Source organism: Mandrillus leucophaeus, unplaced genomic scaffold (genome assembly GCF_000951045.1).
Source record: "Mandrillus leucophaeus isolate KB7577 unplaced genomic scaffold, Mleu.le_1.0 Scaffold157, whole genome shotgun sequence".
NCBI classification, from domain to species: domain Eukaryota; kingdom Metazoa; phylum Chordata; class Mammalia; order Primates; family Cercopithecidae; genus Mandrillus; species Mandrillus leucophaeus.
The window spans coordinates 414449-432074 of NW_012101554.1; the positions used below are offsets into that span (position 1 = coordinate 414449).

General features: G+C 41.4%; 1 protein-coding gene and 1 pseudogene across 1 annotated transcript in view; both read left to right on the forward strand.

Annotated features, from left to right (window-relative positions):
- The window catches only part of TXNRD1 (thioredoxin reductase 1), a 152407-nt gene that overhangs the window by 31376 nt on the left and 103405 nt on the right, over positions 1 to 17626 (forward strand). Inside the window, exons 2-3 of the mRNA XM_011975499.1 lie at positions 2899 to 3050; positions 8860 to 8920. Coding sequence (XP_011830889.1) covers positions 2899 to 3050; positions 8860 to 8920 — 213 coding nt within the window. The remainder of the gene's footprint in view (positions 1 to 2898; positions 3051 to 8859; positions 8921 to 17626) is intronic.
- The window catches only part of LOC105536258, an 8239-nt pseudogene continuing 5376 nt past the window's right edge, over positions 14764 to 17626 (forward strand).

A 17626-nucleotide genomic window follows, 5' to 3' on the forward strand; every position in this document is an offset into this window, starting at 1 on the left:
GAGTGCAACCTTGGCTTACTGCAACTTCCACCTCCTGGGTTCAAGCAATTCTCCTGCCTCAGCCTCCCAAGTAGCTGGGATTACAGGCGTGTGCCACAACACTCGGCTAATTTTCATATTTTAAGTAGAGATGGGGTTTCACCATGTTGGTCGGGCTGGTCTCAAACTCCTGACCTCAGGTGATCCAACTGCATCAGCCTCCCAAAGTGCTGGAATTACGGGCGTGAGCCACCGCACCTGGCCACACACAGAAATATGCATGCTTAGGCCCCTGCCTTGCAAGTCTGATTCAGTAGGTTAAGGATAAGGATGAAACCTAGGAAGTCTTGCTTATTCAGATGCAAATAAGGGTTGAGAGGCTCCCTTCCACTTATGGAAGGCAGATACTATAGGTATAGACTGGTCTGGTATACTCTGTGACAAATAAGTCCCATTGCTCTTCTGGGATCCTATAATTAATTGGCACAAAATGTTAGTTTTTCTTTCTTTTTTTTTTTTTTGAGATACAATCTTGCACTGTCTCCTGGGCTGGAGTGCAATGGCGTGATCTTGGCTCACTGCAACCTCTGCCTCCCAGGTTCAAGCGATTCTCCTGCCTCAGCCTCCCAGTGCTGGGACTACAGGCATGAGCCACCGCCCCCTGCCCAGAGAAACTACAACAAACGAGAAATTACAACAAGCTAGTTTTTCTTTAAGAAGAACCCACTTCTCATTTTCTTATCTGTTCAGGCTGGTAAAACAAAATAACATAAACTAGGAGGCTTATCAACAAGGGAAAACAATTTCTTACAGTTCTGTGACCTAGGAAGTCCAAGATCAAGGTGCCAGTAGATTCCATGTCTGGTGAGGGCCCACGTCCTGATTCTCAGTAGGTACCTTCTTGCTGTGTCCTCACATGGTGGAAGGGGAGATGGGCTCTCTGGAGTTTCTTTCATAACTGCGCTAATCCCATTCTTGAGGGCTCCTAATCACCTCCCAAAGGCCCCTCCTTCTAATGCTGTCACTTTCAGAGTTAAGATTTTGACACAGAAATTTTAGAGGTGTAGAAGCATTCAGATCATAGCACTTATATCTCAAAGATTAGGATATTTCTATGTTCCTTTTCACTTTTCTATCCATATGTTAAGGATTAGTAACATTTGATTGTCTGGTATATAATAAAACAGTGTCTTGGTTGTTGACCCTAAATTGACATTGTATGATAGAGGTTATTTAAAAATTTCTTAAATTAACTACTTTCTAAAAACTATTTTTATAAAATAATACATGTTCATGGTTTAAAAACACATAGTACCAAAAGTATGATGAAAGTGAAAGCTTACTAGAGATAATGATTAATAATAATAATGATTAATAATAAACATTTTGGGAATTTAGCTGATTTTATTAACACCATTTAAATATCAGTCTAGGTGTAGTGACAGTATAACATACTGATTAAAAGCATGGGCTCTACCTTTACATTTATGGTCAATTGATTTTTGACAAGGGTGGCAAGACATATCAATAGGGAAAGGTTAGTCATTTCAACAAATGGTACTGAGACAGCAGGTTATCCACATGCAAAAGAAGAAAGTTGGATGCCTGCCTCACACAACACATGAAAATTAACTTAAAATGGATCATAGTCCTAAAGTAAGAACTAAAACTACAAGACACTTAGAAAAAAAGTAAAATCCTTGTGACTTTGGAATAGGCAATAGTTTCTTATATATGACAATGACACCAAAAGCACAAGCAAAAAAGAAAAAGATATATTTGACTTGATCAAAATTAAAAACTATATTTCAAAAAGACTTCTATATTTTAAACCTGTTTTTTTTTTTAAAGTGTAGGTTCTAGAGAATGATAACCTAACTTTTAATTTTAGCTCCATTACTTATTGTAAGCTGTGCAACCCTGAGGACGTTGCATAACCTCTCTGAGTCTGTGTCCTTGTTTGTAAAATGGGGATGATGGTAGCAGTACCCACCTAACGATATTGCTAGAAGGATTAAATGAAAGGAGGCATACAAACATTAACCCTCTGTCTAGTTCTGGATAAATACACATACCAACTATGAAGATGATAAGGAGATTGAAGAAGGATGAATGGCTTACTTGGATCAGCAGAAATGAGAAGAAATCACCTAAGGAGCAAGTGTAAGGGTGGGCTTGAGCTTGGTTTATTTGTGGGTCCTGAAGAAGACAGCTAATTTAAACATTTTTACAAGCTGGAGGTAGCAATCTCTTGGTGGTTTCGACTGGTGATGACGCCCAGGATGACAGTGCTGTCATGTGGGGATAACATACCACTAAGCTGGATCATGTTTGTTTTGATGCCTGATTGGGCCAGCACAAAATCCTGAGGAGAAAACAGAGAATCTGCAGAAAGTATTTTTATTGCAATCTTGCTGCATCTTGCCTGAAGATCCTGTGTCTGCTTATCCAGGAGTTAGCCTGGGAGAAAATGTGTAAACCTTGCTTTGAGTAGTCTGCCCCTGTGTCTGTAAGCAGGGTTGTGTTGGAAGGGGACATCTGTCTGACATTTGGCCTCTCTGCATTTAAACCATGGTTGGGAATACAGATGGCATAAAATGTGGCCTCAGTATTTCGAACCCGTTACTTATTTTCCTGCGATCAGGGAAGCTTCCGATTATGGCTTGCTACTTGGCAGGATCCCCTGAGAACATATCTTGAGTGTGATCTGAGTCAGGAATATTGAATAATTTGTCAGAGGTTCCAGTCAGATGAAAGAACTAAATCTGTAATCTTCATTAGAGTCCTTCCTTCCTCAGATTCCTTATTTTGGCCTGTGGGACTGAAATGGTAATGCTTTTAGAGTGAACCTAATATTAGAAAACGCATCATCATGTTTTCCTTTGTGATAATTACCATCCTTACTTCCACTACTTCTAGCTAAAGATCATCACCCTGGTAAAACTTTGCCAGAGAACCCAGCAGGATTCACCAGCACGGCCACTGCAGACCTCAGAGCCCTGCTTCAGGCCTATATAGACGGTCACTCTGTGGTCATCTTCAGTAGGTCCACATGCACACGCTGTGCTGAGGTAAGGCTTTAAACTCAAGGGGTTTAAATGGAATTGTAGCAATTTGACAGACTTTTGAGCTCAAAGGTAAAGAACTGGATTTCACCTTTAGGAAGAGTGTATGCAGGCTGGGCGCAGTGGCTCACGCCTGTAATCCCAGCACTTTGGAAGGCCAAGGCGGGCGGATCACAAGGTCAAGAGATCAAGACCATCCTGGCCAACGTGGTGAAACCCTGTCTCTACTAAAAATACAAAAATTAGCCCGACATGGTGGCATGTGCCTGTAGTCCCAGCTACTCGGGAGGATGAGACAGGAGAATCACTTGAACCCGGGAGCAGAGGTTGCAGTGAGCCGAGATTGTGCCACTGCACTCCAGCCTGGGCAGCAGAGCGAGACTCCTTCTCAAAAAAAAAAAAAAAGGAAAAGTGTATGTAGGTATAACTTGCTTTAGAGTAATTGTAAAATGTGGTTTTGATAACAAAATACTGCTTGAATAATCTCTTTCTGAGCTTTTGGGAAGTATGAGATATTTTCAGGTAGTCAAGTTCAGGGAAGGTTAGGGTGGGGGAGTTACCAAACCAGTTGATTTGCTGTCCTTTCAGATATGTCTGTAGGGAATATTTCATAAGGAACGGTTACTTAGGGTACTACCAAATTTTGGTAAATATCTCTTCATGGTGTGGTTTATTATGGGGAAAATAACTTTACAAAGAATAAACTGTTTCCTACTGGGTTCTTAATCTTAGATTATCAAAGAGAAAAGGTCAGTGGTTACAGCCATGGGGAGGATTAATGAAGGTGAGAATTGAAAGGCAAATGTGATCTGTCTGGTGCTTCATAGTAAGGCTGAGGGCATTTACATGTCACTGAAGTTTAGCTCTAGGCCTACACAATGGAGCCTTAGGTAAACATAAGTGGCCATCTGTCCAGGTTCACTGGGAGGTTAATTTATTATTAAGTTTAATTTTCTCTCAACTTGTCTGCCCCATGACTGACTTTCCAGATCTCAAGGAGCTTGAATTCAGAAGCCTTTTTATTCTGGAAGCCCTATATAGAAATAAATGGGCTTATGGGCTTTTTGGACTCTCTTTCTCTCTCTCGTTTTGCGCGCATGTGTGTGTGCCTGTGTGTGCCTGTGCACACGTGCACTTTTTTCCCAAGTAAAAAAAAAAGGAAGTTGGGCAGCTGAAGTAGGGAGACCCTTTCATCCTTGTCTCTCTCCTGAACACATTATGCATCGATGCCACCTTAGGCTTCATCCCAATCAATGTGATAGTGATGCCTTTCCTGTAGGACATCATATTGGGAGTAGGACTGCAAAGAGGCAGAAGACGCAGGTCCCATCCCTGGGGATTTAGCTCAACTGAAAGGGCAGAACATAGGCTTAAGAAGAAAAATGATCTCAGATAACCCTTGCTAAATTCTACATGATTGGACAGGCAGTAAGTGTTAGAGAATTTAGAAGAGGGCTGGGCATTAGAAAACTGCTATGTTTTTAACCCTCTAGGGGCTTAGTTATCTAGTTCTGCAATTCTTGTCTGCTTTTGGGACCTACTGCCCCCACCCCCACACCGCCCGCCACTTCCTTTTCTTTAATCTTTAAAATGAAGGGCTTGAACTAGTTGCTTATTGAGGGTTTTGTTTTTGTTTTTGTTTTTGAGACAGAGTCTCATTCTGTTGCCTAGGCTGGAGTACAGTGGTGTGATCTTGGCTCACTGCAACCTCTGCCTCCTGGTTCAAGCAATTCTCCTGCCTCAGCTTCCCAGGTAGCTAGGACTACAGGTGCAGGCCACCATGCCTTGCTAATTTTGTATTTTTAGAAAAGATGGGGTTTCACTATGTTGGCCAGGCTGGTCTTGAACTCCTGACCTTGTCATGATCCTCCCACCCTGGCCTCCAAAAGTGCTGGGATTATAGGCATGAGCCACTGCGCCCAGCCTGAGGGTTTTCTTAGTTCTGAAATTATGTGCTTGTCTAGTCTTTTTCATGACCAAGCAATGGTTAAGAGCCTAGACTCTAAAGTCAGAGTGTGGATCTTGGTTCTGTGATTTATCAGGCATGTGACTTTAGTTGTTTACCTGTGGTGCCACAGTTTTCCCATCTGTAAAATGTGGATAATAATAGTACCTATATCATAAGTTTGTTAGGAGGATTAAATTAATATTTATAAAAGCCATAGAATATACTCGACACATAGTAAACACTATATCAGTGTTTGTTAAAGAAAATAACTACTTGCATTTTTCCTTTTCCTATCAGGACTAACTTCGGGTGGTTAATCTTCCTTCTGTCAGTACTGAGGCTAGATTAAATGGTAATCAACAAATACCTGACTTAATGCTAAGTACAGTTAATCCTATCAGTGGATTAATAGCTACCATTTGAGTGCCATCTATGTGCCAGGCATTCAGTTGCTCTGCTTATATTTTCAAACATTATTAAAGAATTGAGAGCTGGGCACAGTGGCTTATGCCTGTAATCCTAATGCTTTGGGAGGCCAAGGCAAAAGGTTCACCTGAAACCAGGAGTTTGAGACCAGTCTGGGCAACATAACAAGACTCTATTTCTATGGGGGAAAAAAAAAGAATATATATATATATATATCTTGGCATGGTTTGCATGTGCCTGTAATCCTAGCTCCTCAGGAGGCTGAGGTGAGAGGATCACTTGAGCCCAGGAGTTCAAGGTTACAGTGAGCTATGATTATGCCACTGCACTCTAGCCTGGCTGACAGAGTGAGACTCTGTCTCTAAAATAAATACATATGGTCGTGGTGGCTCACACCTGTAATCCCAGTACTTTGGGAGGCTGAGACAGGCAGATCACTTGAGGCCAGGAGTTCAAGATCAGCCTAGGCAACATGGTGAAACCCTGTCTCTTCTAAAACTACAAAAATTAGCCAGTTGTGGTGGTGAACGCCTGTAATCCCAGCTACTCAAGAGGCACAGGCATGAGAATCACTTAAAACTCAGGAAGCTGAGGTGGCAGTGAGCCAAATCGTGCCACTGAGCTACAGCCTGGGTAACAGAGCAACACTCTATCTAAATAAATAAATAAATAAAATAAAAATTAAGAAATGAAATAAATAAGTAAACAGAAAATTCCAATTTTAACCCTACCCTAGTTCTGGAATGAAGAGTTGGGCTAGCAGTCAGGATTGCTACTAGTGATAGATAGTCAGTGTGCTCCTTGCAATTCCAGGTCTCTTTGACCTATCATTTTTTTTTTTCTTTTCTTTTTTTAGTCCCCATTATGCCCCAGAATGTTCTTATTCTTACTGTTATCTCTGAAATCTACTAACTCCCTCATTTCCCAGCTCTCCTGCCTATCCCTGAAAATGTAAAGCCTTGCCTGTATTTCCCCAGTTTTACTTAATTAAAACTAGCCTGGGAATGAAGAACTTTTCCTATAACATTTGTGTTAGCAATTTGCATGCTTATTTAAACATACAGTTGCCCAGGCGCGGTGGCTCACACTTGTAATCCCAGCACTTTGGAAGGCCGAGGCAGGCAGATCACCTGAGGTCAGGAGACCAGCCTGACCAACATGGAGAAACCCCATGTCTACTAAAAATACAAAAATTAGCCGGGTGTGTTGGCACAGGCCTGTGATCCCAGCTGCTCGGGAGGCTGAGGCAGAATTGCTTGAACCCGGGAAGTGGAGTTTGCAGTGAGCCGAGATCGCGCCATTGCACTCCAGCCTGGGCAACAAAAGTGCAACTGTCTCAACAACAACAACAACAACAGCAACAACAACATATAGTTATCCTGGCAAATTTATTTAATGTCATTATCCAAACAATCACTGGGTATGTCAGGTCTTCTAGATAAATATCCCCTGGTTTTACCTTGTTGATTTCAGATTGTTTTCAGATTGATGCCAGTTAATTTGGAAATTAATTTTCTAGTCTTTGGCCGTGAAAGATGATTAGGTGCTTTTCCTGGTAAAGTGGTGAATTTCTTCTGAGGGTATACGACTCATATACTTAGCTGTTCACATTTATTTATTTATTTAAATTACCTTGAAGTAGAATTTTCCCAGGTTATTTTCTTTAGTTTTTATTTAATCATCTTATTTAACAAGTGGGATATGAGTAAATCAGAGCTCCGCCTCCCAGGTTCACGCCATTCTCCTGCCTCAGCCTCCCGAGTAGCTGGGACTACAGGCGTCCGCCACCATGCCCGGCTAATTCTTTTATATTTTTAGTAGAGACAGGGTTTCACTGTGCTAGCCAGGATGGTCTCGATCTCCTAACCTTGTGATCCACCTGCCTCGGCCTCCCAAAGTGCTGGGATTACAGGCGTGAGCCACCATGCCCGGCTGAGAAACTTTGTTTTTATATTGGTACTTGGTCTGATGAATGTGTATTTCTCTCTGGGATGAGTAATGTCATTTGCATTAATTCAAGTTGGGAAGTGCCCATAAGGAAACTAACTTCTACATAATGTAGCTTTCCACTCTTGCGTAACACATTAGTTACTGTATGTGTTTTGCATGCATCTGGCTGTGAAGAGGTTTTAAAGTGCAAAGATAATCCTCTCCACCTTTTCAGAATTGCAATATTTGTTTCTTATAGCTGTTTCAGAGTGGTGGGGGGAACTGAATTCAGATTCAGACTGGGGCTTAGGTGCCATCTAAAAGAGTTTAAGAAAAAGACTACTGGCTGGGTATGGTGGCTCACGCCTGTAATCCCAGCACTTTGGGAGGCTGAGGTGGGCAGATCACGAAGTCAGAAGATTGAGACCATCCTGGCCAACATGGTGAAACCTCATCTCTACTAAAAATACAAAAATTGGCTGGGTGTGGTCCCACCTAATTGGTTGGCTGAGGCAGGAGAATTGCCTGGACCCGGGAGGCAGAGATTGCAGTGAGCCGAGATAGCGCCACTGCACTCCACTGGCAACAATGCAAGACTCCGTCTCAAAAAAAAATAAATAAATAAAAAGAAGACTAATGATGTTGTTTGAATGAACTTATTTTCCCATTTTATCAAAATGTTGAATTTGGTCCTATAAAAATGACAGAAATCTCCCAGTGTACTTCTATACAATAGGAAGTCTACTGTTTTAGTAGTTAAGGTTAGAATGAGACTTTTTTTGTTTTTTGTTTTTCAAGAATACATTTTCCTCATTGATCATCTCTGTGAACTTCAGGCTACTCTGGCCTTTTAAATTTTATTGTATAACTGGAGGAATATGGTTCTAAACTTTCCTAAATTATTGACAGGCTGTTTGTGTCTTGTACATAAAAGTCTCTTGTGTCAGTAGTTTAAATGTTATCTAGTGGTAAAAGTAACTTTTAAATAAAATTTTGTTTTTTACCGGTATAATTTGTATAACCATGAGCGTATGATTTTTTGTTTGTTTTATTTAACAGTCTCAGGGCATAATAGCTTTTTTTGTAACTGATTTATTGGTTGAGGATTACTCAGCCAAAAAAGAAATAATACTTTGACTATTGTAAGAATATATTTTTCTCAGGTTTGCCACATAATGCTTTGGAAACATTAAGTGTTCCAATGCTTTTTTAAATATAGTATTAAATCCATTTTATAATGAGGTAGACTGAGTCACTAAACATATAAAATGTAACTTATGAAGCGATACAGATGAATCATTGATAATTGAATAGAATCAACAGACTTCAAATACTCTTTTAAATATCATTATTGTCAACAGGGAGAATCTTATGGGTTACATAAAAGTGAACTGGGAAGTTTTCAAAGGTGAAGGCTGGTTGAGAAAGGAAGTAATGAAGCTGGATAAGAGATTCTCCTGTTGGTTATAACCTCATTTTTCATTTTCCTCCTTGTTTTTCGACTTCTTCCAGGTAAAGAAGTTATTTAAATCTCTGTGTGTTCCTTATTTTGTGCTTGAACTTGATCAAACAGGTAAGTTTCTGTTTAATATGTAAATCATAGCTGCTGACTGTACATTTTATTTTATTTATTCTACCTGGCTTTAATTTGTCTTCATTGAGGTTTTTATTGTTTAGTGAGCACTTGCTAGCTCACTAGTCATTTAGATAGGATACTCTCCTGGAGCTAATCATATTTACCTTTAGCCTTTACCTAGTTTATAGCCTTGATATTACCGAGAGTTTCCTGTTACTGAAATTATTCTTCTTATTACTCATGAATCTAGTTACAGATACAGTATTTGCTGGTTTTATGGTAAGTTTGTTTTTGCAAAATTGTCTCCTTTCTGATAAGTAATGCACATAGTATTTGAATTAAATATAAATTGAGATGCATTCAGAAATTTTGGCAGGGACATATAAAGATCAGTAAAGGTAAAAGATCCATGAAAAGTGCTACTGGGAAATCCCAGGGAGAGAAAGGTTGGTGGAGTATAGCAGAAAGTTTCTTTCTAGGACCATGGTGCTCCTTTTTTGTGGGTCAGAAAATCCCAAGGGCTCACAGGCAAACATTATTAAGAATCTAATCTAGGCCTGTTGGTGACTCATGCCTCTAATCCCAACACACTGGGAGGCCAAGGTGGTAGGATCACTTGAGGCCAGGAGTTTGAGACCAGCGTGGGCAACAGAGTGAGAGTTTGTCTCTACAAAAATAAAGAATTAAAAAATTAGCCAGGCATAGTGGCATGAGCCCGTAGTTCTAGCTACTCAGGAGGCTGAGGCAGGAAGATTGCTTGAGCCAAGGAGTTCAAGGTTACAGTGAGTTCTGATTGCACCATTGCACTCTAGCCTGGATTCCTGAGTGAGACCTTGTTTCAAAAAACAAAAAGAATCTCCTAGTGGCCAGCACCATCATTTCTATTAGGAAAAGTGGGCCTCTCCAGATTAGGAAGAGGAGGTAAACTTCATGCCTAATAGCTTAAAGGAAGCAGAGTCCTAGGCATTGACAGTCTCTGCTCAGTCTCCAAACGAATACAAAGAAAGGGCCTGGCGTGGTGGCTCACACCTGTAATCCCAGCACTTGGGGAGGCTGTGGTGGCTGGATTCCCTGTGGTTGGGAGTTTGAGACCAGCCTAGCCAATATGGTGAAACACCATCTCTGCTAAATAATAAAAAAACATTAGCTGGGTGTGGTGGCGTGTGCCTGCAGTCCCAGCTACTCAGGAGGCTGAGGCAGGAGAATCGCTGGAACCCTCCTTAGGAGGCGGAGGTGGCAGTGAGCCAAGATCGCGTCACTGCACTCCAGCCTGGGTGACAGAGTGAGACTCCATCTCAGAACAACAACAACAAAACAAACAAACAAACAAACAAAACAAAGAAAGGATTCAACTAGACAGAGAAATATATATGGCAATTGGGAGATGTGAGCAATTGGCATGTAAGTTTCATTTCTAGGGTCAAGAGGAATGAGGTAGTTGTGTGGCAAGACATATCACTTGATGTTTCTAAAGATAGGTTCTCTAACACAGAGAGCATCACATAATAACTACCACATATAGAGTGTTAGTTCCTGTTTTACATGGACTATGCTGGGTTAAGTATAGTCACCTATACTCACATGAACTCAGCAAGGAAGATATTCTCTATATTTTATAAATGAGGAAATTGAATCCCAGAAAAGTCAATTAACTTTCTTAACATTGACCTGGTGCAGTGGCTCATGCCTGTAATCCCAGCACTTTGGGAGGCTGAGGCAGGTGGATCACCTGAGGTTGGAAGTTGAAGATCAGCCTGACCTATATGGAGAAACCCCATCTCTACTAAAAATACTAAATTAGCCGGGTGTGGTGGCTCATGCCTGTAATCTCAGTTACTCAGGAGGCTGAGGCAGGAGAATCGCTTGAACCCGGGAGGCAGAGGTTGTGGTGAGCCAAGATTGCGCCATTGCACTCCAGCCTGGGCAACAAGAGCAAAACTCCATCTCAAAAAACAAACAAAAAACCCAAACAACAACAAAAAAAAAAACTTCCCTAACTTCATATAAATACTGGATCTATAATTTGGACACAGGCCTGTGTAATTCTGAAGCCTACGTTATTTCAATAATACCATGTTGTCTGTCTCCTCTACAGTGACCCTTCTATTCCTTCATCAAGGAAGGCTCTTGCCCCTAAATACTCCATAATATGACAGGAAATCTCAATATATGAAATTTCTTCTGGTTCCAAAAGTAGCCTTTTATAAAAATATAAATTTTCCTGGGAAACTTAAGTCACTTGCAACTTGCTGTGAATTAGAGAAAAATAACCAAACAGAACAATAACCAAACAAGGAAATTAAGCTAATATAAGATAAAGCAAATGAACATGTCCTTCAAGGATGGGAAAGGTAAAGGAGGTAACATCAGAAGAGATGGGCAGGATGAACGCACTAAGTGCTTAGGGAGCATGATTTGTAAGGATTTACTCTCTGAATCTGGAAAACTTGCATTTTTTGGTAACAAATGGCAGATGTTTTATTTCTAAAACTGTTACTAAGTGGCTAAGGAAGTTTTAAGAGTCTGTGATTTAATACATGTATGAACTTTATTTTCAGTCCCAGAAAATAAGCATTGGATTATGAATTGACTTTTGTCCCAGTGGTCCCCCAGTTATACTTCCCTTGCTCTTTCTTTGTTTCTGTTTTTGTTTTTGTTTTTGAGATGGAGTTTTGCTCTTGTTGCCCAGGTTGGAGTGCAATGGCACAATCTGGGCTCACCACAACCTCCACCTCTCGGGTTCAAGTGATTGTCCTTTCTCAGCCCCCCGAGTAGCTGGGATTACAGCATGCGCCACCACACCCGGTTTATTTTGTATTTTTAGTAGAGATGGAGTTTCTCCATGTTGGTCAGGCTGGTCTCGAACTCCTGACCTCAGGTGATCCATCCACCTCGGCCTCCCAAATTGCTGGGATTACAGGCGTGAGCCACCACGCCCGGCCCCCTTGCTCTATCTTAAATGTCCTCGTTACTTTATCATTTTTCAGACTATTCTTATGTTTTTAAATGTGTATTGCCAGAGGGGAGGTGCAGTGACTGAAAATCTATTAACTTTCTCCTTTTCCAACTACTTTTCTGTGTGAGACTGGATTTTTCATTTACTTCCACCAAAACAACATATATTGCAAAAAATTAACCCAGAAGCAAATATGGGAATATAGTTGTCTTTTATTAGGACTGATGCTAAAAAAAATTTAAAAATGTGAAACACCAGTCTTCTCACTATGTTTAGTTATGTATTTATTTTGAGACGAAGTTTTGCTCTTGTTGCCCAGGCTGGAGTGCAAAGGTGCAGTCTCAGCTCACTGCAACCTCTGCCTCCCAGGTTCAAACGATTCTCCTGCCTCAGCCTCCCGAGTAGCTGGGATTACAGGCATGAGCCACCATGCCCAGCTAATTTTGTATTTTTAGTAGAGATGGTATTTCTCCATATTGGTCAGGCTGATCTTCAACTCCCAACCTCAGGTGATCCACCCTCCTCGGCCTCACAAAATTCTGGGATTATAGGCGTGAGATCAGCCTGGCTAACATGGTGAAATCCCGTCTCTACTAAAAATACAAAAATTAGCCAGGAGTGGTGGTGGGCGCCTGTAATCCCAGCAACTCGGGAGGCTGAGGCAGGAGAATCACTTGAGCGCGGGAGGCGGAGGTTGCAGTGCGCCGAGATTGTGCCGCTGCACTCCAGCCTGGGCAACAAGAGCAAGACTCCATATCAAAAAAAAAAAAAAGACCAAGTTTGATACGCCGTTCTAAGGCAAGTAGGAAGCGTGAATATTAACACAGTTTTGGTTTTGTGAGATGTATTTGTCCCAAGTATAGGAGAAACACCATTCTACACGTGCAGTTGGCCCTAGCCACACAGGAGAGATGTGATCTGGTTCATGTCTTCCATGAGCTTGCAGTCATGGAGCTGGAACTGCTGATGTAGTCTCTAAGTGCTGGTTTCATGAATAAACACCTCCTTTATCTGTTTCTTCTAGGCTCCAAAAGAACCCTCCGTAGGCATGATTTTTCACACCAGTGTTGGCTGCGTAATCTTCCCAGGGCCTGGATCATAGTGGGTATTTAAAGAGTCAGAAGATTAATTGGTAGACAGGAATATTTGGTATAGAATCAGATGGGTGCATTTGTTCATTCAGCTTGTTTACTGAGTGCCTGCTGTGCACTAGGCTCTGTATACTAAGCACTGGGAATACAGTAGTATATTAGGCAGGTGTGCTTCCTGTCTAAAGGAATTAGACTTGCTTGTGTGTGTGGTTTTCTTCTGCTCCCCCCGCCCCGCCCAGCAAATTCCTTTTATTTTCCTTTAGTACTGAGGGCCTGTGTACTGCCTAACTGGATTGGTAATGGAGTGAGTGCCCCGTGAATTCCTGTGTTTGCAGTAGTATCACCTCTCAAAGAAAATCAAGAAGAGAAGTTGTGCTACCAGGGGATCCTCTCGCTCTACCCTAACATTTTCTTCTTCCTTCTTTTGGCTGTATTTGGGCCACTCTACATAAATTAAGGTTATTATTTGAAAACAACCATCAGGGTCAACTGAGTTCTACTGAGATTGGTATTGGAGAGAGAAATTCAGCACCAGGAGGCCTGGCATTCATGTCCTGTGTGTAGGCAGCAGTAGTAGTCATACATGCTATCCTCCCTGTGCCAGAGGCTTATGCATGTTCTCCTATTTAATCTTCAGAATACCACCAAACAAGTAGGTGGTGATATCACCTTCTTATGATGAGGAAATAAAAACATAGTAAAGTATTAGTATACAGGACGGCTGGCTTTCTGTGAACCTACTGGCAATTTGTGGTCCCTCCCACTACTTCCTGAGACTATCTCATAGAACCTTTCATGACTTGTCTCACCTGTCTTATGTATAATGTTCATGGTGTGGATATCATGATAGGTGTTCCTAGATGTAATGGTGTATGTCGCACACACGTGATGATGTTTCTGGTGGCAGAAGTTGTACAATCTGCCACCATGCCAGCTACATACACCTTCGCTATCCCTGTGCATGAGCTGCCACTCACAGGGCCTGTTGATTTACGAAGACTTGTATCTATACTTTGGGTGTCTTCCTAGGAGCTTTGATCTAAGGAACAGACATCATCAATGTAATCATCTTAATTTGGTCTGGCAGCTGCTGACATTCTATAGCTATAAATGTGGAAAACAGACATAAGATTTCAGCAGTTTACCAAAAATATGCATCTGGATGCCATATGTCACTAGCTTGGGGGTTCTGATGTGTATTATTCATGTCTCCTGGCTGCTTATGGAGGACATGGTTTTAATGCCTTCAGCAAATGGGGGAGGAGCTAATATTTGAGTTTCTTTTTATGGCAGTGTCTCATATCTCTCTTAATCCTCACAATAGCTTTGTGTGGTTGTTGGAATTAACTCTGTTGTTGTGAGGAAGCAGATGCTCAGTATTTGAATTATTTGCTCAGTGTTGCTGTGTCAAGCCCAGGCCTGTCTGCTTCCCCAGTTGCCTCTTTGGGGATTGTTTTCCTTTGAACAAATAAAAACCCCTCACGAGCAGAGGTACCTTAGCTAGTTCAGTTCTCACCACTTTGGTATTGATACTTACTCATTCAACAGATTTGTTTTGGGCACCTATTTGTATGCCAAGCACTGGCAGGACAGAAAAGATGAGTAAGGCACAACCTCTTTCTTTAAGATCATTTTACTTGTTTGCCTCTGCCTCCCTTCCAATGTCAGTGTAATCGGGTATCTCTAAAGGCTGTAGGATCACAGAGTTGCTGGTGGATAGGTGTTTTCCAGGTGGACAAAGGTAGTGGGTAAGACATTTAAAGATGTAAACAAAAGCAACTTAGAAAAGCATCATGGCGTGTTCATTTAGAGCAAACCTCGCAAGGCCTGGGGCAGAGAATGATGAGAGGTAAGAGTTGAAAAGTAAAGCGGCTTTCTCCCATAGGGAATGAGGAGACATGGGAGGTTGTTCTGTTTATTTTATGAATGAGGCTCAAAATATTCTTTAAGCATTTTGGTTTTGTCTGTAAAAATGTTTATTTTTTTTAAATTTAGAGACCACAGTATAATAAAATACAAAAAAAAAAAACCCAAAAAACATATAATTGCATCCAGAGATAGCCACTATTAATATTTTATGTCTTTTTTGTGAACTGTGTTCTGTTTTATTATTTAATATTTTACATGCTATATAAGTTCTTAATTTTCTCAATGACTACAAAATAGTCCATGTATTTACTTAGCCGTTCTACTATATTTGGACAAATAGTCTATTGCCAATTTTTTGCTATTGTGGAACAATAGGTTAGAAATATTTTTCTTTGTACATGAAGTTTTTGCTGTATTTAGAATTATTTTCTTAGGATAGATTACTGGAATGGATTTATGGATCAGATTATGAACAATTCTAAGGTTCTAGAACCCTTTAAATGGTGTGTACTAATCAATAACTTCATAAGTTCAAAGAGTTCTCTGTACTTAGTAGTAAGAAATAATTAATAGGTTTTGGGGCAGGTGCAGTGGCTCACGCCTGCAATTCCAGCGCTTTGGGAGGCTGAGGCAGGCAGATCACGAGGTCAAGAGATTGAGACCAGCCTGGATAACATGGTGAAACCCCGTCTCTACTAAAAATACAAAAATTAGCTGGGTGTGGTGGCGCGGTTTTAAAAAAAAAAAAAAGTGATCTGGCTGGACAAACTGAGCCAGTCCCACACAAAATCTTTAAAAAAAAGAAAAGAACTCGGAGGCCGAGGCAGGCGGATCACGAGGTCAGGAGATCGAGACTATCCTGGCTAACACGGTGAAACCCTGTCTCTACTAAAAATACAAAAAAAAAATAGCCAGGCGTGGTGGTGGGCGCCTGTAGTCCCAGCTACTCGGGAGGCTGAGGCAGGAGAATGGCCTGAACCCGGGAGGTGGAGCTTGCAGTGAGCCGAGATGGCGCCCCTGCACTCCAGCCTGGACGACAGAGCAAGACTCTGTCTCAAAAAAAAAAAAAGAAAAGAAATAATAATAAGTTTTAAAAAGTCACTATTTGCCTATTGGAGAGGTAAAAACAGATTTCTTTATCTTAATTTGCATCACTTTGATTATTAATGAGGCACAATATTTTTTCCTGTATGTTGTATTTCCTGTATGTGCCTTGCTGGGCTCAGGTGGTCTTCCCAACTCAGCCTTCCAAGTCGCTGGGACTATCTAAATTGTATTCACTGTGTTGTATTTCATAATCTAAATTGCCTGTTCATTTTCCTCATGCGATAATAATAATAGGGAGAGCCTAGGTGTGGTGGCTTACGCCTGTAATTCCAGCACTTTGGGAGGCTAAGGTGGATGGATCACAAGGTCAGGAGATCGAGACCATCCTGGCCAATATGGTAAAACCCTGTCTCTACTAAGAATACAAAAATTAGCTGGGCATGGTGACACATGCCTGTAGTCCTAGCTACTCGGGAGGCTGAGGCAGGAGAATCACTTGAACCCGGGAGGTGGAGGTTGCAGTGAGTCGAGATCATGCCAGTGTACTCCAGCCTGGTGACAGCAAGACTTCATCTCAAAAAAAAAAAATTAATAATTAATAATAATAGGAAGAAACCTTGAAACCTTTATATATAGCAATGTCTTTCTGTCTTTCCTTCTTTCTTTCTTTTTCTTTTTTTTAATAGCCTGCACTCTATTGCCCAGGCTAGAGTGCAGTGGTATGATCTTGGCTCACTGCAGCCTTGAACTCCTGGGCTCATGCAATCCTCCCATCTCAGCCTCCCGAGTAGATGGGAGTACAGGTATGTGCCTCCATACCCAGCTAATTTTTGTATTTTTTGTAGAGATGAAGTTTCATGAGCTACCGTGCCCAGCCTGCCTTTCTTTCCTTCTTTCTTTTCTTTTTTTTCTTTTCTTCTTTCTTTCTTTGCCCTTTCTTTTTCTCTTTCTTTCTTTTTTCTGAGACTATCTTATAGAACCTTCCATGACCTGCCCCACCTGTCTTATGTATAATGTTCACGGTGTAGATATCATGACAGGTGTTCCTAGATGTGCTGGTGTCTTTCTTTTCTTTTCTTTTCTTCCTTCCTTCCTTCTTTTCTTTCTTTCTTTCTTTCTCTTTCTTTCTCTCTTTCTTTCTTTCCCTCCCTCCCTCCCTCCCTTCCTTCCTTACCTCTCTCCCTCCCTCCTTCCTTCCCTCCTTCTCTCCTTCCCTCCTTCCCTCCTTCCTTCCTTTCTCTCTCTTTTTACTTTTTGAGACAGAGTTTTGCTTTTGTTGCCCAGGCTGGAGTGCAATGGCATAATCTGGGCTCCCTGCAACCTCCATCTCCTGGGTTCAAGCAATTCTCCTGCCTCAGCCTCCTGAGTAGCTGGAATTACAGGCACCTGCCACCACGCCCAGCTAATTTTTTGTATTTTTAGTAGAGATAGGGTTTCATCATGTTGGCCAGGCTGGTCTCAAACTCCTGACCTCAGGTAATCCACCCACCTCGGCCTCCCAAAGTGCTGAGATTACAGGTGTGAGCCACTGGACCTGGCCCCTTCCTCTCTCTTTCTGTCTCTCTCTTTTACTTTTTATTTTTATTTTTTTGAAATGGAGTATCACTGGCCGGGCACGGTGGCTCATGCCTGTAATCCCAGCACTTTGGGAGACCGAGGTGGGTGGATCACGAAGTCAGGAGAATCAGACCATCCTGGCTAACACGGTGAAACCCCGTCTCTACTAAAAATACAAAAAAA